We start from the raw sequence: 22,683 nt of genomic DNA on the forward strand, positions 1-22,683 counted from the left end.
AAGAAACACCTCTGCGTTTCACACATGCCAGCTACAATGTGCTGCTAATGCAACGAAAACTTTTGTAATTATGTAATTCAGTCAAGGGTCTGTCTCTGTGGCAATGGGGCTCAGCCATCCCCACGACTCCGCGCCATCAGGGGGCTTTCGCCCGTCCTCAGGACTGCGACTGCCGCCGGTATTTGGCGCACTAGCAAACGCCTCATCGGGCTCAGAAGAAAAGACTGACAAACAGCGGAGGCTGCCGCGCTCCTTGCTGGGGCCCCGGCTTTGGCTCTGCTGCGTTTGCTGCACTTCCTGTAGCATTTCTACCCCTACTTCTGTGTCTGTTTCAAGCAGCTGATGCTCCTGTTGCACCTCCTCTAGTGTTTCTTCAGGAATGGCTTCTGTGGGTGATGTATGTACCGGGGCTACAGATAGTTGGGACGGAGGGGGCACCTGCTGCTGTTGTGCTTTTTGCTTCTCCTCCGCTGGCTGCTGCTGCTCTTGCTGGTCCTGCTGCTCCTGCCCACTCTCCGCCTCGCAGGCATGGGGCTTTCCTTTGTCTTCTTCTGCACGTTGCGCTATCTCACCAGGAGGCGCCAACGGGAAGTCCCAAATTTCACTTTCAGTCGAAGGTTCGGCAACAGGGGTCTCAGGCAAATCTCTTTTCGTATTTACTGGGGTTGTTACTTCCCCATTCAAACCGGAGCAAGACAAAGGGCCTTCCAGGCTGGGTCCCAAAGGTCCATTCGTGAGCCTTTCCCGCAGCTCACCAGGAGCTAGGCAGCACTCTCGCAAGGGGGCTATCCGAGACCCTGAGCCTTGCAGCCTTTTGGGGAATTCGTTGGGACTTTTTGACCACACGGAGCTCATATCCAGGGCTGTTTCTCTTGTGGGGCCACTGTACGGCCCCTTGTTATTTGTTGCTGTCAAGTCCTCGGAGGAGCCGGAGCGCAGTCTAGGCAGTGGCTTGGCCTGGGGTATCTTTTCTGCTGGTGAGTCGCCGCCTACAAAGGCTAAGAGGTTTCTAGACGCCATCTCCTTCAAGATTATGTTGCACAGCCATTCCTGTTCCTCCGTGTGCAGACCGTAAGAGCGGCAGAAAGACTGAACCTGAGCTCCAAAAACCCCAAACCCTAGCTGCGATGGCGGAACTAGCTGCAGGAACTCTGTCTGCTGGGGTGTCTATTTTCTATGCGCTACCTGCGCTACGTGAACGAAGATAGCACTTTCGTTATTCATTTTTAAGCAGAACTTCCAGGGATCAAGCCCTGGCTACTGTTTTTACTAAGGGCCTGGGGTTCGGGTCCAGGGTTTGGGCGAAGTGCTTTGTAGGTTTCTTCAAGAGATTAGGGTTTGTTACCGCCGCCCTGGGGTCTTCTCCCTCTCTAATCGAAATCCGGACTATCTTTCCCTTTTGAACTTCGACGGAAACGCCGAATACCTCAGGGGCCAACCGCAGGGTGTAGTGCCCCTCTGAGAAGCTAAAGGGTCCCCCTTTCTTGGACGCAGGCGAGGGTGGCTCCACCAGCCTGAGTCACAAGACCCTCGAGCTCGTGAAGTCCAGAGCTAGATGTGAGGGTGACGTATTCTGGTTGGGTTTACTTACTAGGCTCATGCTATAACTTAAGGGAAATAAGGGTTCGCTTGATTTGCAAGAAGACAGTGGCAAGCTTGGGGGATTGAGTTTGAGGGCCTCCGCCAGGGGAGTTTGTTCTGAGTCATGGCTGTGAGTGGGCTTAGGGTTTAGGGCTTGCCGGTTATGGTAAAACCTGAAAAGACGCTCCCTGTCTGCAGCTCCTCGCCGGAGCCGTTCTATGGCTGCTCCAAAGCCCACAGGGGGAGGAGGGCCCGGCCCAAGGCCTCTGGCAGCATAGGTTCAGCAGCACAACAAAGTTGCCTTTGCAGTTTGAGAGGAAGACCGAGTTCAGATAAGCTCACGTGTACACAAAAGCGGACATCCCAAAGTGCATTTCACGCGTTTTCACGACTGCTGCCAGTTGCATGCAGCATGCAAAAGGCAAACTGCGTGAGTGTGTACAGAGGCACACATTATAAATGCACCCTTCTGTGCAAACCCGTGAGCACTGGAACATCCAAACCGGCTTAGCGGCCAGCCAAAACATGCCAACAAAAACACGGGAACACAATGACAAAATTACGGAGAAAAGGCGGACACGCGACGAAGTCCAAAAAAACAAAGTTAAGATTGCACCCATTCGCACAAACGGCTGGGTACCAGACAAGAACTAATACAGAGAAGCACACAACTGGGCAGGCGTGCAAGAATATAGCAACCGTTTATACACCGCAGGAACAGCCGAGGCGCAGACTAAACGCGGTATTGAGCTGGGGTAAGGGCAAAGAGAGAAAAACGAGGTCCGGCAAAGTACAGGTTGAGAGGAGAAGAGGGCTCTGTGGCTGTGCATTTACCGAGGCGCTTTATGAGATAGGCCTAAGTCAGGCCTGAAAGTGCATTCCTTCAAGTCATCTTGCTGCTGTTGTTGCTGCCGAAGCTGCTTTTGCTGTTCTTGCTGCTGTTGCTGATATTGCGCCAGCTCGAATAACTGCACGTGTCGAGACACTCCTCCTTTCGTCTGCGAATTCGAAACACCAGCTCTCTTTGCTCGAGCATGTAAGGTAGATTTCGAACTGTATATGTTTGTTTCCTGTTGCCTACGTTCTTGCGCGAATGCATATTCTGGAATTTCCTGGGGGCAGCTGCGGTTTGCATACACCTACATTTAAATTGCATGGTCGCCTTACCCGCTTTGGCTGTTTCTGAGCCGCCGTTGGGGGCCCCCAGGGGCCCCCCACTGAATTTCCCCTTGGTGTGCAGGAACGGGGGCTTCCTGGGCACCGCTGCTGCTGCTCCTGCTGCCGCTGCTGCTGCAAGAGCTCCCTTCGAGCCTGCCGTTGCCGCCCTGTGCGCAGACGCCATGCGTCTAAAAGCTGATGTGGCAAAACTTGAACTGGAAGCTCCAGTTGGCGAAGCCTACAGGAAGCTGCTGCTTCTGAAGTGCATCACTTCATGGGGAGAGCTCCCAGACCAACTGACTGCATTAACAAACGCCCTTTTCGCTGGGATCTAAACTTTCAGTGCTACACTGAGCCCTTTGGCCTAGAAAACCCCTAGAAAACCCAGCTTTCTGCCTGACCGCGTTCAAGAAGCCTTTCTGTGACTGCTGCAGAGCTGCAGCGCACTTTTGGCTGTGCCTCCTGTGGGGGCGCCTGGCCTGCAGGCAAAGCTCTTGGCCTTCAAGTCTAGGTCTTTAGCCCAAGCCCTTCACCTTCAACCCAGAGCGCAGAGCCTAAGGGCCTTCTCAGTGCTATAACTAAGCCCCATCTACAAGACTGGCACTGAAACCCTGCGCCCCCGTGCTGCGAAACTCTAGTTCAAAACCCAAGTCCTAAACCCTCACGGAGGCTTTTGTTGCGGAAGAAGCAACTCCTCTGGCGGTTCAAAAGCAGCGGCAAGAAGTCACGACTTAGGCGCCGCAGCTCAGCGTAAACTGCAAGAGTTTCCTGCAAAGCCAAACGCCAATTCAGCTAAGCTGCATCCCTGGGCCAGAACCCTTATCTTGAACACCAAACCCTAGAGTGTCACCGCCTGCATTTCGGCGCTGTAAGCCACTTAGCAGCGACTGAGAGCCAGAGGAATTAATTGCCCGGCAAGCAGAAACAGGATCAGCAGCAGCTACAGCAGCAGCAATTGCAACAGGAAACGAGCCAGGGAACTCAGTACAATGGCGCAGCAGCTACAGCAGCAGCAATTGCCACAGGAACACACGTGAAGAAACTGCTTATAGGGACGCAGCAACTACAGCAGCAACAATCGCTACGGAAAAACGCGTCAGGAACCTGTTTATAATGGCGCAGCAGCTGCAGCGGGTACTTGGCTCACTTGCTGCAGCTGTGTTGCTGCGTGTGCACCTCTGACGCTGCTGACTCCTGCTTCGCCTTCTCTGATTCCTATATCCTCAAGTCTTTTGGTCGCTGCAGCGAGTTGAGGGCAGGAACATTTGCTGCTGATTCCGCTGCTGTCACGGGCGGGTTCCTTGCTGCTGCCGCAGTGACCGCTGCAGCAGCTGCTGCTGCCACTCCAACTCCTGCTGCAGTCCGACAAGAGCCCAGCAAGAAACTGGAAAAGACGCTCTCGCTGTATCTTCCCCGAGCCCTCAGGGTCCAGAAGGCTGCAGAGCCGGTCTGCCAATCGCTGCGGGGGAAACCTCATTCAATTAATGGATTTGATGTGAAGCTTTAATAAATTCTTAACTCTCACAGCCTCATGACTGGCTCTTAATTGGCAGAGACCATCTGCTGCAGAGCTTTGCAGAAGCTGTTTAAGATTCGGATTTCAGAAATGAGCGTGTAAAGTTCAAGATGAAGAGTAAGAAAAGCCTCACGAGTTCTTTCTTTGTGGCTTCTTGAAAGGTCAGTTGCTTCCTCGCCCTGATAACGGGGTCGGTCTGCTGCAGCTGATGCTGCTGCTGCTGCTCGTGTTGGTGCTGGAAAATACCCAGCAGCTGCAGGCAGTCAGGGAGCAGAGGCGCCGGGAGGGCAGAGGCGTCTGAGGCTTGCTGCTGAAGGCTGGCGTAGGCCTGCCTGCATGCATGCACAGCAGCAAGAGTTTGCGTCTTAGGGTTTGGAGGGCTCGGGGCAGACAGTAGCGAAAGGATTTCGCGTTTGACTTTACTTGAGTTCCTTGGAGAGCCGCTGCTTGAAGACTCTGAGCGACGCAGCCGTTAGCTTGGATGAGCTACTGAGGTGCTGCTGCTCTCGCTGCAGCAAGAGAAGCTGCTGCTGCTGCTTGCGCCTCCTCGTTAGTGCGTCTTCGTAGAGCTGCTGAGAGATAAGCAGGCCGCAAGAAGCGCTGCTGCTGCTGCTGCTGCTGCTGCTGGCGGTTACTGCGCTACACCGCGACCGCTGTTGCTGTTGCTGGCGCAGCAGCAGAATCTTTTGCTGCTGCTTTTTCCGCCTTGACTCGAGTCCCTGGTAATACAGGCGCAGGTGCACACTGTTGCAGTTCCCTACTGCTGCTGCCTCTGCCGCTGGTCTTGCCGCTGCTGCTGCCGCAGCAGCAGCAGCAGCAAGGACCTGCGACTCCGCAGATATTCGAGGCCTGAAGGAATACTTGCTCTCGTCTTCTACAGCAGCAGCACCAGCAGCAGCATCCGAAACAGCATAAGACCGGGCTGACCACAGCGCCTGCCGCAGCGCCGCGCTGTGTTGCTCATCTGCATATTTCAGACACAAGAAAAATTGGCTCTTCGCCTTAAAACTTAAAACCTAGACCGGAGGCTCTGAGCTCTCTGTTGCATTTTTGCTGCATGTTGCGAAATCTAGACACCTTGTGGCTCGCAGTCGTTGCTTGGCATCAGCCTTTTGCTCGGTGACCTGCGTGGGTTTGCCCCTGCTGCTGCAGCTTGCTGCAGCCTGCTGCAGCCTGCTGCAGCTTGCTGCAACAAGAGCCCTCTACTCGTTACTAGAGGAAGGTCCCCAGAAACAGAGGCTCGGCAAAGCCTGCTCACAAGGATGCCTCGCTTGCTTCAGGCGGCAGCAACAGGAGGGCTTAGCAGCAGCCACAGCAAGGCTCAGCAGGGCACATGCTGCTGCTGCTGCCGCTGCCCTTGATGCTGCTGCTGCTTTGCAGCAGCTAAAAAGAGACGGCGCAGCAGCAATATTAATAAGCAGTGGACGAGAAAGTACACGCTGTTGCTGCTGCTGCTGCTGCTGCTGCGTCGGGTGCAGCAGCACTACGCACAACCTGGGTAGCCCAGCGACACCCTGAGTTTCAGCGTTCTAGGGACTAGATATTTGAAGGCCAGCAGCCTCATTTCACTACTGTCTTTAGTGCCTGGTGGCCTCAGCAGTTTCAGGCGGCTTCGAGCAGCAGCTGAGGTTTCTAGCGCAGCGGGCCAAAGGCCCACATTTCCTGCCTGAGGCTCAGGGCTTTTGCTCTACGGCTATTTCTCTAGGCCTGAGGGCTCAAGGGCCCCCCTAAAACCTGCCTGGGGCCCCCGGGGCTGCTGTTCTTCTTGCCCAGGGATATAAGAGCTAGGGTCAGTGTGCTGCGGGCTGTGTGGCTGGGGCCCGCAACCTGCGCCGACCAGGCCTTCGCGTCTATCAAAACAAACACAAATTAATCTAAAATTAGTAAATTAAGGGACAAAGACAGATTGAGACAGTACAATCGCGACAAGTCGGCACACTGCCTAGATGTGCCGACTCGCGTGGCTGCAGCCCCAGAACACCGCAGAACCCCTGAAGGTCCCCTGGGGGCCCCCCTTTGGGGCCCCCTGAGGCCCCCTTGTGTACCTATTGATTTCCCCTCCACTTAGGCCTGAAGAAAAACAAAAGAAGCTCCAGATTAAAAAGAAATATACAAATACAACAGAATGCGTTAGGTGTGCATCGAGGCTGGCCTTCTTCACCCCACGGGGCTCGCTGGTTGCTCGAAGATCCGAAGGTCCTTGAGGATAGTCAGGATAGTCAGAGTCCTTCTTTGCAATTTATGAATCTATATCATTGCAATGGTTTAATTAAACATAAATTGCATTGTAACTGAGCCGAATTAAACATCCTTCGGTCCGGGCTGTGCTCGCCGTGGCCTACTCCCCAGGGCTTTCATTTGCTGCGGGCGCCTGCGGCAGGGCAAAGGGCTTAGAGGGCACTACTAATAAGAAGCTGAATGAAGCCGTGAGGCTTTCTGCTGCTGCTGCTGCAGTTTGGGGGCTTTGAAGGCCCCCGCAGCGCTGCTGTTTGGGAGCTCTGGGTACAAGCGCACTGCCGAATGCAGCAGCTGCTGCAGCTGCTGCAGCAACAACTGCTGCTGCACAATAGGACGTACTGGCGCCTTCAGGCTTCTCGTTCTCTTGGAGTCCTGGTGAGGGAGAAGCAAAAGCGTCAAAGGGTCTACAGCCGCGGCGGCAGCAGCAAAGGCGGCGGCAACACGAGCTGCAGCAGCGTCAGTAGCACTAGTGGCAGCAGCAGGAGAAGCAGCAGCAGGCCACTGGAAGCAGCGAAGCACAAAGGGGGCCCCGCAGCGAAGCAGCAGAGATTCGGGTATGAGATAATCCCGGAGGCGGCGGCAGCAAACCCTCCAAGGAGCAGCAGCAGCAGGCACTGCAGCAGCAGCAGCAGCAATAGCAGTAGCAGCAATGATGGCAGCAGCAGTGGTGGCAGCAGCACTCGCTACGGCTGCAACAGCAGCAGCAGCAAGAGCCTCTTTCCAAAAAGGCAAAGAGCCTTTGGCTCCAACGGAATAGCCGCAGACAGCAGCAGCAGCGAAGAGCCGCCAGGGGCAGCAGCTGCTGCTACCCGTGTGGCGCTTCCAGCAGCTACGAAGCGCCCGCAGCAGCAGCAGCAGCAGCAGCAGAGACAGCGCCGGCAGCAAACAGATGCAGAAGAACACAGCGAGGAGTATTTGCTGGACTCTCTTCCTTTCTTATCCCCCCAGCAGATCTGCCTAGCAGTCTTTAGACTCACTGGCCCCAGCAGCAGCAACAGCAGCAGCAGCAGCAGCAGCAAAACTGGAGCAGCCTCTGCATCGCATGCTGCAACGCTGCGCAAAGTTGCTGCTTACTGCAGCCCGCTTGTAGACTTATGGCCTCATAGAGATGTTGCTATGCTGGGGGTCAGCCTGGCTACGCACTACAAGCAGCAACTGCAACGGCAGCAGCAGCAGCAGCAGCAGCAGCAGCTCGTGCTGCAGCAGCAGCAGTACGAACAAGGTGATCCAGTGACGCAGTTTCTGCAGAAGGTGGGGCTGCATGTGCTGCAGCACGCAGCGCAGCACGACCCCCGTGACTTGCTGCGGCTGCTGCCGCTGCTTGCTGCTGTGCCGCCGTCCCCCAGAGCAGCAGCAGCAGCAGCAAAGGCAGCAGCAGAAGCTGCTGCTAGTGGAACAACTGCTGCTGCTGGGTCTCCTGCGTCAGTTCCTCATCTGCTTGCTGCAGTGCTGCTTCCGCTAGCTGCTGCAGCAGATACTCTCGCTGGCCCTGCTGCTGTTGCTGTAGCTTTTGCTGCACTCACTGACAGGCGCTGGGAGCTTCCTGAATGGGCGGCAATTTCGCTGGCGCAGCAAGCGCGCTGCTGCTGGCAGCAGCAGCAGCAGCAGCAGCAAGAACTGTCGCCGCAACAGCAGCAGCAGCAGCAGCAGCAGCAACACGTCAGAGCTTGGCCCACGCTGCCGGATGCAGCAAGGACTGCATATGCATTTTGTCGCTTTGCTGCTTCGAAGCTGCAGCCATCTGACTGTTTGCAGACACGCGATGCCGTTCATAGCAGCAGTGACAGCAGCAGCAGCAGCAGCAGCAGCAGCAGCAGACGGGACAGTAAGATATTTTGGTTGGACTGGCTGCACTGGTTCCTTGGGGAGCTGCCTGCTGTTATTTTAAAGGCCGTGCCTCCACCTGCTGCTACTGCTTCGCCATTGTCTTCTGCTGCTGCTGCTGCAGCAGCCCTGCCTCCTGCTGCAGCTGCTGCTTCGCGTGGTGCTGCTGCAGCGCAGCGAGACCTTTCAGCGTTGGCCTCTTCTCTGACGCGGACATCACAGCTGCTGCCAGCTGCGCATGCGCCAGTGTGGCGGGTGCTGCTGCCGCAGCTGCTGCTGGCGAGCAGCAACAGCAGCAGCAGCAGCAGCAGCAGCAACGGCAGCAGAAACAAAAGAGCTGGTTCTGCTGTTGCTGCTGCTGAGCCTTCATCTCTTCTTAAGGAAATAGCTTTAGGCTGCGCTGCTGTGGCGCGCTGCAGCATCACTGCAGCAGAGAAGCAGCAGCTGCTGCAGCAATTTGCGCCCTGCTTGCTGCGGCTGCTTCACCAGCTGCTTCCAGCAGCAGGCGAGCCCACGCAAGCAACTGCAGCAGCATGTCTTGAAGCAGCAGCAGCAGAAGCTGAAGAAGCAGCAGCAGAAGCCGAAGGCGCGGCGGCTGGGCATCTCGCCCCAGTGGCTCCAGTGACAGCCAAAGTGCTGCTGTCTTCCTTTGCTGCTGCTGCTTCCAGCAGCAAGGACGCTGCAGTTGAGCAGCTGCTGCTGCTGTTGTGCAGGTACTTGCGAGGATACAGAGAGCACTTCAGCCTCGAACTTCTGGCCTATGCAGCAGCAGATGCAGGCCTTCTTTCAAGTGTTTCACCTTCAGCAGCAGTGCGGAGTGAGGCTGCTGCTGCAGTGGAAGCAGGGTGTGACTCCCTGCTGCAGCGGCTGCAGCAGCAGCAGCAGCAGCGGCGGCGGCAGAAGCAGCAGGAGCTGGAGGCGAAAATCCCTCGACAAGCAGCAGCAGCGCTGCTGGCCATATGCAGCAGGCTACCCACAATCCCTGTAAGACTCGTCGAAGCACTGCAGCAGTCCATTCTCCAACCGCAGCAGCAGCAGCAGCAGCTGCTGCAGCAGCAGCAACAGAAGCAGGCTGATTCAACTGTCTCTCAGCTGACTGCCTGCCTCCTAGCGCTGAGCCGCTTCCCCCGTCGCCTCCTTTCGGAGCAATGGACAGCAGCAGAGCAGCAGCTGCTGTATCGGCTGCAGAAGCTGCAGCAGCTGCCGCAGCAGCCACAGCAGCAGCACATGCAAACGGAGCTAGGACTGGAGGAAGCAGCGCGAATTCTTTCAGCCTACGCTGCAGCGCTGCGGGAGGCCCCACATTTGCTGCTGAAGTCAGTACAGCAGCTTGTGACCCCACAGCTCCAGCAGCAACGCCAACAACAGCAGCAGCTGCTACTGCAACATCAGCAGCAGCAAACAGATATATCGACGCTGAGCCTCAGTGGCTGCATGCATATGGCGCGCCTGCTGGAAGCTGCAGTGCTCCTCTCGCTGCACCTTCCCTCAGCCAGGCAGCAGCAGCAGCAGCAGCAACGGCAAGAGCTGCAGGATATTCAGACGACAGGAGCCTTCATGTCTCTCCTAGTGGATTCTCTCTGCGACAATATAGCGTTTCACAAGAGATGCCTCTCCCTTTTGTTTACACGGATGCCGTCTGTCTCACCCGATAGCAGCGCTAACCAGCAGCAGCAGCAGCAGCAGCAGCAGCAGCAGCAGAGCGACCAGCAGCAGAAAGCCCACCAGAAACGCCTGCAGCAGCTGCAGCGGCTGCAGCAGCAACAGCGCGGCCTCGTGGGCATCACAGCCATCTGTGCCACCCACATTCAGCACCCTCCACTGTTGGCTGAGGCGCTGCAGCTGCGTCTGCTGCTGCTTTCAGAAGCTGCAGCAGCAAAAGCGGCAGCAGCTATGCATGCGGCAGCAGCAGAGCCAAAGCAAGCAACTGAGTCTATACCTTTCTTAGCTCCGTCAGAGGAGCTGCAGGTTGGCCGATTTGTTGTTTCTTTTCTTGCGGGCTGCTACTATCCCATCCAGCTGCAGCAGCAGCAGCAACAGCAACAGCAGCAACAACATGACCAAGATCAGAAGCAAAGGGCGTGGGATATGCTGGTGTCTTTGTTGGGGGGCCACGAAGCGGCTGCAGCAGTAGCAGCACGCGCTGCCCTTCACGCAGCAGAAGCGCTTGAATGCCGGCAGCAGCAGCAGCAAGTACTGCAGCAGCAGCAGCAGCTGTGGACCAGCGAGCAGCAGCACGGGTCCCGCCCTTCGCTGCGCATGCAGCTGGAAGTGGAGGCAGCACTGCGCAGCAAATCAGTGCAGCACGAAGTGCGGAGCTGTCTGTACACTCTAGACTTGCTGCTGCCCCCGCTGCCGCTGCTGCCTCACTGCTGACAACACAAGAAGCTGCAGAAAGTTCTTGTCTTTTGTTCTTTCTTGAAGCAGCTAGCTGCCTTGGATCACAGCTAGCTGCTGCAGCAAGCTGCTGCAGCTGAGTCTCACTTCTGACAGTTAGCTGCGACGCGCGCGAGCCGCCCCGGCTGCACCACGGCTAGCCGTGGCTGGCTACTTCTACTCACAGCTAGCTAGATTTAGCCACAGCTAGCCATGGCTAGCTAGAATCAGCCATGGCTAGCCACAGCTAGCTAGAATTGGCCACGGCCAGCTACGGCTAGCTGGACTTAGCCGCGGCTAGCTAGACTTAGCCGCGGCAAGCCACGGCTAGCTAGAGTTAGCTGCAGCTAGCCACGGCTAGTTAAAACTAGCTAGAGTTGGCCGCGGCTAGCCACGGCTAGCCAGAGGAACCCACAAAACATAAATAGAATAGAAAGTACCTGCTGCCTTCGTGGCCGCAGCAAAGCCTGCATTTGCCTGGACAGCTCGGTGTGGGGCCAGAAGCTGCAGCAGAAGCAGCAGCAGCAGACTTGTTGGAGCAGCAGCAGGGCTCTGCTGTAGCAGCTGCAGCAGCAGCAGCGCGGCAAGCTGGCTGCATTTAGCTGCGAGGCGCCTGAGCTCCTCGTGCGCGCTTCCTAAAATGACTTAATTGACTTGAAGACATTTTTAAGCAGGTGGAACTTCCACTTTCAATTAAAACAATTAAAACAAACTTGAAAAATAATTTTCATTTTTCATCACAAGCACTGCAGCTTGGCCCCAGACTAAACCACTCTGGGGACCCACAGGGGCCCCTTCAAAACGAAATTTTCTTCTTTCTTTTTCCTCCAGAATTTATTAAAACGCAAAAGAGACTTTTTCCCAAGTCCTAAATAAGATCTTTAGTCTCTTGAAGCTGCAGCAGCAGTGCATTTTGGCCATCTTCCATTTCAGCAGCCACAGCCAGAGGCCTTTGGAGCCTTTGGCTTTGCTGCTGATGTTATATTAGAACAATTTTCTCAAAAATTTGACTCAAAAGGAGCTAAAAGGCTTTTAATTAAACAATCTGGGGCAGTGCAGCACCCAGGCAGACTGTGGCGGCAGAGAAGCTGCAGCAGCAGCTGCAGCAGCTGCAGCAGCTTCGCTGCAGCTTTCTGCTGCTGAAATCTGGAGTGTCTATACAGCTTGCAGCAGCAACTAGTGAGGCCCTCCTAAGGGCTGCAGGTCCTCCAGACCTTAGTGGGGCTTCTCCTTCTGCAGAAGCCAATTGGGTGCAGCAAAAGAGCTTCTGCAGCAGCTCTAAAGTGCTGCTGAAGGCGAAAACTGCTGCAGCAGCAAACTGCAGCCTCCCCATGGCCCCGGGCTCCCCCCAGCTCCTGGCCTCGTGTGCCCAGCGGGCCAGCTGCAGGTCTGCAGGCCTGCAGCAAACTAAAGAGCCCAAATGAATTTCTTTTTGTGATAAAGTTTGACTTTTAATGTTTCTTTAGAGCCCTAGACGTGTCTTACAGTCGGGGCAGCTGCTGCACGCGCAGCGCACACACAGCCCCCACCCGCAGCAGCAGCAGCAGCAGCAGCAAAGGACCCAAGGGCTGCACAGACTTGCTGCACCCCGAGGTTTACGCATTGAGGCTGCTGCTGCAGGTGTGAGCAGCAAGGAGCGGCTGGGGGCGGTGCAGCAAAGAGGACCCGCGCCAGCCCGGCGCGGCCCCCGCTGGAGCTGGCCTGCTGCGGCGCCGCCAGCTCTTAGCCGCAAAATTTCAAAGGAAAGGGAGAAATTAAATTAAATTAATTCTATTGTTTAGCTTTATTTCATAGGGAGTGCTGCTGGTGCTGCCAGAAAGACGCACACACTGCGGGCGTGGGAGGACCGCTAGCTGCGTCTGCTCCGCGGCTGGGGAGCTGCTCGGGTCACTGACACGCGTTTTGCTGGAAATAAAGAGCGCAATAAATTCAAAAAATAGATTAAAAAGGTTATTTCGAAATGAAAAGCTCTAAGAAATGCATTTAGAACGGCAAGAGTGAACCGGTGCTGGTCCGGTGCTGCAGCAGCGGAACAACCGCTGCTGCAAGGCTGCCCATTGCTTTGCGTACTGCTGCAGATACGCTGAAAACACAAGAACGAAATGCATTATATAATCCTTTTTGCTGTTCCTTAAGCACATAAAAAGATACAAAACATAACAAAAGGCGTGGGCCGGTCCGCCTGCTGCTGTGCGAGAGTGAGCGTTGCAGCGCAGCAGCAGCAGCAGGTAGGTCCGCTCTTGCTGCTGCTGCTGCTGCTGCTGCTGCTGCTGCACATATCGTGGTACCTTGCAGCGTTCGTCGTCGATTCTTTGGCGTATTTTTAAAGTCCTACTGCCACATTTTTTCTGTCTCTGCGTCTTTGTCCTAACCCCTTTCCTGCAGCAGCAGCAGCAGCGGCGACAGCAGCAGCAAGATGGGTTGCGTTTCCAGCAAGCAGGGAGCCACGCCTGCACAGAGGCAGCCCTCTGCTCCCGGTAAACAATTCATACCATAAAAGCTAAAACAACCCTAAACCCTAAACCCTAATTCAGTGGTTCCGCGCTGCCCAGGCCTCCCGCCCGCGGCCGACGTCCCGCTGCGCCCCGCAGCAGCAAACAGCAGCAGCAGCAGCAGCAGCAGCGATAGAAGCCTAAGTGACGCTCCAAACCATTGCTGCGCATTAAGCCTGCGTTTGGGTTTCGTTTACGAACATTGGTTCCGCTGCGGTTGCTGCTGCTGCTGCAGTAGCAGCAGATTTACGTGCCTAAACTCTGTGTGACAGCAGCGCAGCAGCACGTTGCTGCTGCGCTGCTTGGCGCTCAACTGCAGCACATTTGACTTGTCTCTAGGGTTTCATATTTGCTGCAATGGAGCTGCAGCAGCAGTTTACGGGTGTGTGCGTTCGTGTGTGTCTTGCTGCAGCAGCAGCTGCTGCTCCTGCAGCAGCACCTGCAGCGCCAGCTGCAGCACATGCTTCTGCAGCTGAAGCCGACAAGAAAGCCGCCGCTGCAACAGAAGCAGCTGCTGCCGATGCAGCAGCAGCAGGTAAGTCGGCTGCCGCTGCTGAGAAGGAGATAGCGGGCGCAGCAGCAGCAGCAGAACCAGCTGCTGCTGCTGGGGGAGCAGCACCAGCAGCAAAACCTGAAAACAAGCAAATCAGCGTGGAGCTGTCTGCGCCGCCCCCGCTAAAGAGCCCCCCTCCTCCTCCCCAGCCCAAGGCGTCGCTGCCTGCTGCTGCTGACGCAGCAGCAGCACCAGCAGCAGCAGAAGCAGCAGCACCAGCAGCAGCAGCAGACGCAGCAGCACCAGCAGAAGCCGAGAAGCCCGCCGAAGCCTGAGCCCCGCAAGCGACATTTTTAGGGCGCCCCACCCCCCGGGGCTTCCCGCGCACGCAGATGATGAGACAAAGAAGGTGCTGCAGCAGCAGCAGTTGCTGCAGCAGCAGCAGCAGGAACTGCTGCTGCAGCACGGCCCCCCCACAGCTCCACAGACAATGGCTTGGCGGCCCCTCTGCAGCAGCGCAGCTGCTGCTGCTGCGCCCAGCAGCCGCCGGAGCCCCCAGGCAGCTGCAGGGCGACTGGCCCTGTGCGTGTATGCGTAGTTAAGTGATTTGTTGCTGCAGCAGCAGCAGCAGCAGCAGCCGCTGCTGCCACGCCGCTGCGCTGGTGCTCCGCGGCTCCAACTCTTCTGGCGGCTCGGGGCTTCCCCTCTGTCTCTGCTGCTGCCCTTTTCTTCCTTTCTCGGTAGCGTTCTAGGCGCAGCACCTGCTGCTGCTGCTGCTGCTGCTGCTGACGGCAGCAGCAGCAGCTGCGGGGGCAGCAGCGCTTGCTGCTGCTGCTGCTGACGGCAGCAGCAACTGCAGCTCCTGCTGCCCCCTGCAGCCGCCGGCGGGTCTAGAGCCCGCCAGTACTGCTGCGCAGCAGCTCTTTAGTTGCTGCTGCGCATGCAAACACTGAGGGACTAGGGAATATTTAAGCGTTTGATTTTACGGTCTTTGTGGGGTCCCGCTGCTGCTGCTGCTGCTGCTGCTGCTGCTGCTGCTGAGCTGTCATCGAACAAACAGCTGCAGCAGCAGAGCGAAATACTTTCTCCTGCTGGGGTGTACGTACACCGCAAATTGCAGTGCAAGCCGCCCAGCAGCTGCACAATGGTGGGGCTGTTGCTGCTGCTGCTGTTGCTCTTCGTGCTGCTGCTGCTGCTGCTGTTGCTCTTCGTGCTGCTGCTGCTGTCGCTGTTGCTGCTGCTGCCGGATCGGCCTTTGCACGATCATTCTCTTTGGCGCGGCTGCATGCCTCGGCCTCCGCTGGAACACATCGCCGCTGCAGCTGCTGCTGTTTCAGCTGCTGCTGCTGCTGCTGCTGCTGCTTACAGCAGCAATTTCCTTGCTGCTGCTGCCTCAGGGAAGGCCAGAGCCGCGAGGGCCAAATCACAATCTCTTTGAATAGCAGCGACGAGGTGGGCTGAGGTGTACAGACAGCAGAACAAAAAACAGCGCAGTGTACATACAGCTTTGCTGCAGCTGCTGCAGTAGCAGCAGCATTAGCTGCAGCTGCTGCAGCAGAAGCAACATTAGCTGCGGCTGCTGCAGCAACACCAGGTGCTGCTGCTCTGAGTGCCTTCTGCGCAGCTGCTGGGTCGGTGCTTCAGGGTTTAGGGTTTAGGGTTTAGGGTTTCCATAACTTGGATTTAAAAAAGATAAAAGAGACAAAAAGAAGCAAAAGATAAATGATAAATGAAAGACAAATATGAGACGAATAAAGGTAAAAATGAAATACAGAAATCGATTAAAAAAGAAAGGACAGAAAAGGGATAAATAAAAATAAATAAGAACAAATAGAAGACAAATAAAAGACAAGACAAAACAAGTGAGAACAAAAACGAAAATGAGTAAAAAATGAAAAGCAAAAAGAGACATAGACGGACAACAAATAAATAAAAGACAAATGAATAACAAATAAAAAACAAACAAAAATAAAGGAGAATAAGAAGCAAATAAAAGGCAAATAAAAAACAAATAAAGAAACATAAAAGACAAATAAAAGAAGAACAATAAGCAAATAAAAGCAAAACAAAAAACAAAAAAAGAAAAATAAAAAACAAATGAAGGCGAAAAGCTGAAGATACACTCGAGCGGCCTGCAGCAGCCAAACGCCGAGAAGCCAAAAAACAAAATAAAAAATAAAAAAAGAAAAGATGAAATAAAAAGGAAATAAAAGGAAACTGAGAAATAAAGGAGAAGGGAAGAACGAAGAGAGATTGAAGATAAAGAAAAAGGAAAAGAGAAAAAACATTTGAAGAGTCAGACAGCAAAATAAATGGAAAAAAGAAATAAAAGTAAACAAAAGGAGAGACAAAAAGAGACAAAAGAAATAAACAAAAAGAGAAAAGAAAAACAAAAAGAGATAAAAGAAATAAAAAAGGTAAATAATATAAACGAAAAGGGATAAAAGAGAAAGAGATGAAAGAAAGAAAAGAAAAGAGATGAAAGAAAGCGACAAAAGAAGGAAACAAAAAGAGATAAAAGGGGGCAAAAGAAAGAAATAAAAAAGATCAAAAATGAAAAAAAGAAAGAAACAAGAAAAAATAAAAGAACAAAAAAAGACAAGAGAAAGATGACAAAATAAAGGAACGACGAGAAACAAAAGAAGACCAAAAAGGAGAAAAAGTTCTCCAAATAATCAAAAACTAAAATTAAAAATAAAATTAAAAAATAAAAAACTCACAAAAAGAAGCAAATGGAGCTTCTGCCCGCACAAAACCCCACAAAGAAATCTTCAATTCTCTTCCCCTAATATCCCCCACATCTTCAGCCAGCAGGTGCGGCTCCTGAGCAGCAGCAGCAGCAGCAGCAGCAGCAAGCACAGGCTTCCACTAGGCAGTAGCAGCAGCAGCAGCAGCAAGCACAGGCCTCCTTTAGGCAGCAGCAGCAGCAGCAGCAGCAGCAGCAAACACCGGCTCCATTTAGGAAGCAGCAGCAGCAGCAAAAGCCACCACAGGCTCCCTCTTGGCACCAGCAGCATCAGAAGCAGGGCAGACTCCCTTGGAGCAGCAGCAGCAGCAGCAGCTGTTGCTGCTGCTGCAGCTGCAGCAGGGCAAAGCCCAGCAGCATCGGCAGCAGTAGCAGCGAGGCGCCCGGCAGCAGCGGCAGCAGCGGCAGCAGCGGCAGCAGCGCAGCAGCAGAAAGATAAGACTCCAAATTCAAAAGGAAATAAATAACGAGACAAATAAAAATGAAAGGGGGCCCCCAGCTGCTGCTGGGGGCCCCTCCAGCTGCTGCTGGGGGCCCCAAATGTTTGTTGCTGCTGCTTCTCACCACAGTAGCTTTGCTGTTGGCGAAATAAGGATTAAATCCAAAAGACAGAACTGTCTTGTAAGGACCTTGTGGCAGCTGCGCCCCAGCCTCAGGCAGCAGCACCGCCCACCCGAAGTAAACCCCTGCAGCAGCAGCAGCAGCAGCAGCAGCAGCAGCAGCAGGTGCGAGGAGCGCGCGAGGCGGAACTCAGCAGCAGCTACACAGCAGCAGCTGCAGCAGCAGCCACGCCAGCAACAGCAGCACTTACCCGGAACCAGTGCGAGGTCTACGGCAGCGTCGAAATCCTGCAGCAGATGCTGCTGCTGCTGCTGCTGCTGCTGCTGCAGCAAGAGATTAGCCGTAGGGATTCCCAGTAAAGAGCTGCCTCTGCCGAAGCCGCGAACTACAAGGCCCTGCAGCAGCTGCGGCTGCTGCAGCAGGAAGCAGCTGCCCCAGCCGCATCTCAGGAGGCTTCGCCGGGCCTCCGCTGTCACTCCTGCTGCTGCTGCTGCTGCTGCTGCTGCTGCTGCTGCTGTGCTGCTGCTGCCCTTTGACACATTCTTTAAGGCACGAAGAGGCACAACGCGCTCTCCATAAACAGGCGTGGCCTCGTCGTCGTCAACCTGCTGCTGCTGCTGCTGCTGCTGCTGCTGTTGCTGCTGTTGCTGCTGCTGCTGCTGCTGTTGCTGCTGCTGCTGCAAGGGCTGCATTCCATAGGCTTTCCGCAGCGAGATGATGTCCAAGGACTCGAGGCACTTCAACAGTTTTACTTGCTGCTGCTGCTGCTGCTGCTGCTGCCCTGACTGCTGCTCAAGGGTTACCAACTGCTGCTCTGCTGCTGCTGCTGGCAGCTGCGGCGCAAATACACTAAAGCCTGAGAGACGCAGCAAAACGCACAGCAGCAGCAGCAGCAGCAGCTATAGCTTCCGCGCAGCAGCACAAACCACACAAGCAGCAGCAGCTAGCCAGAGGGAGAACGAGCATTCAAATATGGCAGCAGCAGCAGCAGCAGCAGCAGCAGCAGAAGGGATTTGCTGCAAAGACGCACCTGCAGCAGCAGCGAGATTTGCGAACGGCACCGTAGCAGCAGCCACGACGACTGGGATCTGCTGTTTTTGCTGCTGCTGCTGCTGCTGCTGCTGCTGTGGCGAGCTGCAGCAGATGCAGCAGTAGCAGCAGCAGCACGTGCCGCCAGAGCAGCAGATATCCCCCGCGGCTGCTGCGGCAGTAGGCGCAGCGGACACAGCAGCAGCAACCCGCTGCACAGCAGCAGCAAAGTCTTCTGGGCTGCTGCTGCTGAGATGCATCAAATGGCAAGAAGGCAGCAGGGGCGTAGCAGCAGCAGCGGGTGCTGCTGCTGCTGCTGCTGCTGCTGCTGCTGCTGCTGGGGCTCCTTGCGAAGCTGCCGCTGCTGCTGCAGCATGCGCGTTCCGTCCCAAGTGCAGCTGCAGCGGCAGCAGCTGCTGCAGCAGCTTCCCGTTGCTGCTGCAGCAAACCACTGCCATTTCGCCCCCAGAGCAGCAGCGGCGCAGCTGCCTCAGGGCCCCCACATGAGGCCTTGTGCAAGGAAGCAGCCGCTGCAGCAGCAGCCTGAACCCTTCTAGTGTTGCTTCTGCTGCTGCAGCTGTCTCTGCTGCTGCAGCTGCGTCTGCTGCTGCAGCTGTGTCTGCTGCTGCGGCTGTGTCTGCTGCTGCGGCTGTGCCTGCTGCAGCGGCGCTTCCTGATGCGTCTGCTGCTGCTGATGAGTGCTGCGCAGCAGCATCATAATCAGCGGCCCTGCTGCTGCTGCTGCTGCTGCTGCTGTCCTGCACGCTGCTGCAGGTGCTGGTGCTGCTGGCCTGCGGAGCTTCTGCTGCAGTCTTGAGTGGCCCTCTGGCCCAGCAGCAGCAAGTGCTTGCTGCCAGCACACCTGCTGTTGCTGCAGCATCTGCTGCTGCATCTGTTGCTGCATTTGCTGCTGCATCTGCTGCTGCTTCGGGGCCCTCTACGGTGGCTAGCTGCCCCTGGAGAGACTGCAGCAACTTTGCAACCCTTTCCCGCCGTGCTGCTGCTGCCGAGGCTCCCCCCTGCTGCTGCTGCTGCTGTTGCTGCTGCTGCTGCTGCTGCAGCACACCTAAGGCGCAGGTTGCTGCTGCCTTCTCAAGAGGCACGCCCGGGAGCAGCATACCCTGCGCTGCAGCAGCAGGCAGCTGCTGCTGCAGCAGGCCCTGCAGCAAACAGTTCGCCAGGCTCGCAAAGTCAAACAGCAGGGCATCTCCTTCCAGCAGCAGCAGCAGCCTCGGGCTGCTGCTGCTGCTCTTGCCAGCTGCAGCAGACCCCGGGGAATGGTGCGCCATTGAGTTGTCGGCAGCAGCAGCTGGGGCGCAGCAGCAGCAGCAGCAGCAGCAAAGACGAGTTCGCAGCAGCTCCCGCGTGGGCAGTCACCTAACTGGTGACGCCCTTGCTGTTTACGTCGGGTCTGCTGCTGCTGCTGTCGCTGCTGCTGCTGCTCTGAGGGCGCTGCTGCTGCTGCTGCTGCCGCTGCTGCTGCTGCCGCCGCCTTTACTGCTGTCTGCCGCAAATGCAAAACCAAAAGGAAACTCAACTTTAAAAAGCTTCTTCTGATTTTAATTTTGCTGCAGTTGAGGTGGCTGAGGTGTACGTACACCCCAAGCAGCCGCGCGCAAGACGAAGGCTGGGGGGCCGCAGAAGGCGGCGGGGGCAAAGGAGAGCCTGGAAGCACCGAAGTTAAAAAAAAGATGAAAAAAGAATTAAATGGAATTAAAAATATTTAAATTTGCGCTAATTTGCACGTCTGTCTCTGTACGTACACCCCAGAGGCTGCAGCGAAGGGCCTCGATGCTCTGCAGCGGCAGCCGAGAGGCCCCAGCCAACGGCTTGCTGCGGATTTGCAGGGTTTGCTGCTGTTCTTTGGTCCATTTTATCTTTTTCTGATTTATTTTATTGTTTATTATTCTTTTAGTTTTGTTTATTTAGTTGCTTCGGCCATTTAGCCGCGTTTGCTGCCAGAGACAGGCTCCCGCTGAGCACTGACGAGCCGCCGCAGCAGCAGCAGCAGCAAAGCACGGCCTCAGCAACAGCAGCAACTGCAGCAGCAACTGCAGCAGCAACTGCAGCAGCTGCAGCAGCAACTGCAGCAGCTGCAGCAGCAATTAACTGCAGCAGCAGCAGCAGCAGCAGCACTCGCCACCGCATGGCCCGCTCTCTCTGCCAAAGGGCTGCAGCCGAACTAAAAGACAAAAGTGCTGCAGCAGAACTGTCCATACACCCCAGTCTGTGCTGCGGTGTATGCGCATACACCGCAGCGCCGCAGCAGGCGCGCGCGGCCAACAGCAGCAGCAAAAGGAAAACAAAGAAAGCAAATAAAGATACAATTATTAAGTTGATTTGAAAAGGAAATAAAGATTTAATTGCCTAATTGTTTCTGCTTCCTTGCTTCTTCATTTATTTATTTGTGTCTTCGTCTTGGGCGACGAAAAAGGCGCTGCGGCGGCTGCGGGGTGTACAGACGCAGCAGCAGCAGCAGCAGCAAGGAGCAGCAAACTGCCCCCACGCATTCTTGCTGGGGTTTCCCTTTCTAATTCAATTCAATTGTTTTGCTTTTATTCTTTTGCTGCTTAATTAGAATTTTCAATCCTAGACTTTGCAGCTTTGCTGCTGCTTTCTTTCGGGGCTGCAGCTGCAGAGCGCCAGGCCCCGCGTTGCTGCTCTTGCTGCTGCTGCTCTTGCTGCTGCTGCTCTTGCTGCTGCAGCTCTGCTGTAGCCGTGCTGCAGCTCTGCTGCAGCCGCGCTGCTAGTGTTGCTGTTGCTGCTGTTGCAGCAATCAGCCTGGTCAGCAGCAGCCCTTCCGTGTCAAGGCCTGCTGCTCGAGCAGCAGCTGCTGCTGCTCTGCTGCTGCTAATGCGCCCTTTGTTGCTGTTTTAGCAACTGCTGCTGCTGCTGCTGCTGCTGCTGCTGTGAAGGAGCTATTATTTTAAGGAGTCAACGCTGCGCGGCCTGCCGGGGAGGTGTGGTGGCGAGCTTTGCTGCTGCCGAGTTGCTGCTGCTGCTGCTGCTGCTGCTGCCCCAGAGGCTGCTGCCTCTCGAGCTTAAGACTTTGCTGATGCGGTTTCCAACCCGCAGCACGCTGAGAGCGCTGCGGACGTTTTGCATGCCGCTGATGCTGCTGCTGCTGCTGCTCGTGCTGCTGCTGCTGGTCGTGCTGCTGCTGCTGCTGATGATGCTGCTCTTCGATAAGAAACCTTTGAGGCCATTCGAGTGCCGAGACGGCGGGGGCTGTGCCACAGATGCTGCAGCAGCAGCAGCGCAGCTCTTGCTGCTGCTGCTGCCGTTGCTCTTTGCCTGCTGCTGCAGAGTCCCCGAGCCGCGCCCCCTGCTGTTGCTGCTGCTGCTGCTGTTTGCTGCAGTGCTGGCAGCAGAAAGTGTGGGGCTGCTGAGGGCATGCAGAGGCAGCGACGGGGCCTCGTCTCCCGCGGGATACACTGGGGACGCTGACGTTGCTGCTACTGCTGTTGCTGCTGCCGTTGCTGCAGCGGTTGCTGCTGCTGTTGCTGCAGCTGCTGCTGTTGCTGCTGCTGCTCGGGCAGCTGCTGCTGCTGCTGCGCCTCCGCCCCCTGGCAGTTCGCCGAAGGCGGCAGCCCTGGAGATGGGGGGAGGCGCCGGGGGGCCCCCAAGGGCGGGAAGGGCCCCCAAGTTGTACACTTGCTGCTGCTGCTGCTGCTGCTGCTGCTGCTGCTGCTGCTGCTCTTTTGTGCGCGTGCTGTCGTTGCTTCCATAAGGGGTGCGGGCTGCTGAAGCATCAGTGCTTCGCTCGTCCTCTGAAGAGGTGCAGCAGCAGGCACATTTTTGCTTCTGCTGCGGCTGCTGCTGCTGCTGCCGGTGGTGCAGCAGCTGCTGCGCGTACTGCAGCGGCTTCTTGGGGATGTTGAAGGATGGGCGCCTAGGCTGCTGCGGCAGCAGCAGCTGCTCCTGCTGCTGCTTCTGCTGCTGCTGCTGCTCCCTGCTCACTTTGTGCTGCTGATGTTCGTACTTGAGGTGCTGGGGGTGTATCTCTGCCCAGGCATCTGCTGCAGCAGCTGCTGCACTGCGCTGCTGCTGGTGCTGCTGCAGCAGCTTCTGCTGCTGCTTCTGGAACTCCTTCATCCGCTGCTGCTGCAAGACGTGTGCCTTCTGCTGCATGAATCGGGAGAGCGCGAGCTGCTGCTGGTGTTTCTGCTGTTGTTGCTGCTGCTGCTGCTCGCGTCTTTGGATTTCTTGCTGCAGCCGCTTGGTTTCTGGGTCCAAGTGCTGCTGCTGCTGCTGCTGCTGCTGCTGCGGCTGCTGCTGCAGCGGCGGCAGCAAATTGTGCGCGTAAACCACGCTGGCGCTGCCCTTTGCTATAAAAGGATGCCTCAAAGCTTCCAAGACGGAGAGCCTTTTGGCTGGGTCTGGCTTGAGCAGCTGCAGCACGAAGTCGACAGCAGCAGCAGACAAGCGGCTGCCGTTCTTCTGCTGCAGCAGCCCGCACAGCTGCTGCTGCTGCTCCGAAGCCAGCATTGCCCAGCCCTCGTCAGAAGCCTGAGCCCTTCGAAACAGCTGCTGCTTCGTCAGGCAGTAGTAAAGCATCCAGCCCAGGCAGAAGCTGTCCACCTTGAAGGGGTCGTACCTGCAGCAGCAGCAGCAGCAGCAGCAGCAGCAGCAGCAGCAGCAACAGTGGAGGCGGCGGCGTCAGCGGCGA

At 56.0% G+C, this 22,683-nt stretch overlaps 6 protein-coding genes across 6 annotated transcripts in view; 2 read left to right on the top strand and 4 right to left on the bottom strand.

Moving 5' to 3' along the window:
- Window positions 1-81: 81 nt before the first annotated feature.
- ENH_00065610 (hypothetical protein, conserved) lies at window positions 82-1,020 on the bottom strand (the record flags this gene model as incomplete). Its single annotated transcript, XM_013581845.1, has 1 exon — window positions 82-1,020. One exon carries the CDS (start codon window positions 1,018-1,020, stop codon window positions 82-84), a length of 939 nt encoding a protein of 312 aa, XP_013437299.1.
- A 499-nt stretch (window positions 1,021-1,519) lies between these two features.
- ENH_00065620 (hypothetical protein, conserved) lies at window positions 1,520-5,360 on the bottom strand (the record flags this gene model as incomplete). Its single annotated transcript, XM_013581846.1, has 9 exons — window positions 1,520-1,847; window positions 2,416-2,579; window positions 2,749-2,906; window positions 3,141-3,218; window positions 3,405-3,507; window positions 3,887-4,198; window positions 4,389-4,587; window positions 4,679-5,219; window positions 5,333-5,360. 9 exons carry the CDS (start codon window positions 5,358-5,360, stop codon window positions 1,520-1,522), a joined length of 1,911 nt encoding a protein of 636 aa, XP_013437300.1.
- Window positions 5,361-6,775: 1,415 nt separating this feature from the next.
- ENH_00065630 (hypothetical protein, conserved) lies at window positions 6,776-10,693 on the top strand (the record flags this gene model as incomplete). The annotated part of the gene is made up of 1 exon (XM_013581847.1): window positions 6,776-10,693. One exon carries the CDS (start codon window positions 6,776-6,778, stop codon window positions 10,691-10,693), a length of 3,918 nt encoding a protein of 1,305 aa, XP_013437301.1.
- Window positions 10,694-13,109: 2,416 nt separating this feature from the next.
- Window positions 13,110-14,013, top strand: ENH_00065640 (hypothetical protein; the record flags this gene model as incomplete). Its single annotated transcript, XM_013581848.1, has 2 exons — window positions 13,110-13,170; window positions 13,598-14,013. 2 exons carry the CDS (start codon window positions 13,110-13,112, stop codon window positions 14,011-14,013), a joined length of 477 nt encoding a protein of 158 aa, XP_013437302.1.
- A 1,027-nt stretch (window positions 14,014-15,040) lies between these two features.
- Window positions 15,041-19,303, bottom strand: ENH_00065650 (hypothetical protein, conserved; the record flags this gene model as incomplete). The annotated part of the gene is made up of 4 exons (XM_013581849.1): window positions 15,041-15,135; window positions 16,898-17,110; window positions 17,236-17,841; window positions 18,016-19,303. The coding sequence occupies 4 exons, from the start codon at window positions 19,301-19,303 to the stop codon at window positions 15,041-15,043; spliced, it is 2,202 nt and encodes a 733-aa protein (XP_013437303.1).
- Window positions 19,304-20,948: 1,645 nt separating this feature from the next.
- The window catches only part of ENH_00065660 (PIK3R4 kinase-related protein, putative), a gene marked incomplete at both ends in the record, with an annotated part of 4,248 nt that continues 2,513 nt past the window's right edge, over window positions 20,949-22,683 (bottom strand). Inside the window, one exon of the mRNA XM_013581850.1 lies at window positions 20,949-22,611. Coding sequence (XP_013437304.1) covers window positions 20,949-22,611 — 1,663 coding nt within the window. The remainder of the gene's footprint in view (window positions 22,612-22,683) is intronic.

This window comes from Eimeria necatrix, genomic scaffold (genome assembly GCF_000499385.1).
Source record: "Eimeria necatrix Houghton genomic scaffold, Enh_scaff5, whole genome shotgun sequence".
Taxonomy (NCBI): Eukaryota; Apicomplexa; class Conoidasida; order Eucoccidiorida; family Eimeriidae; genus Eimeria; species Eimeria necatrix.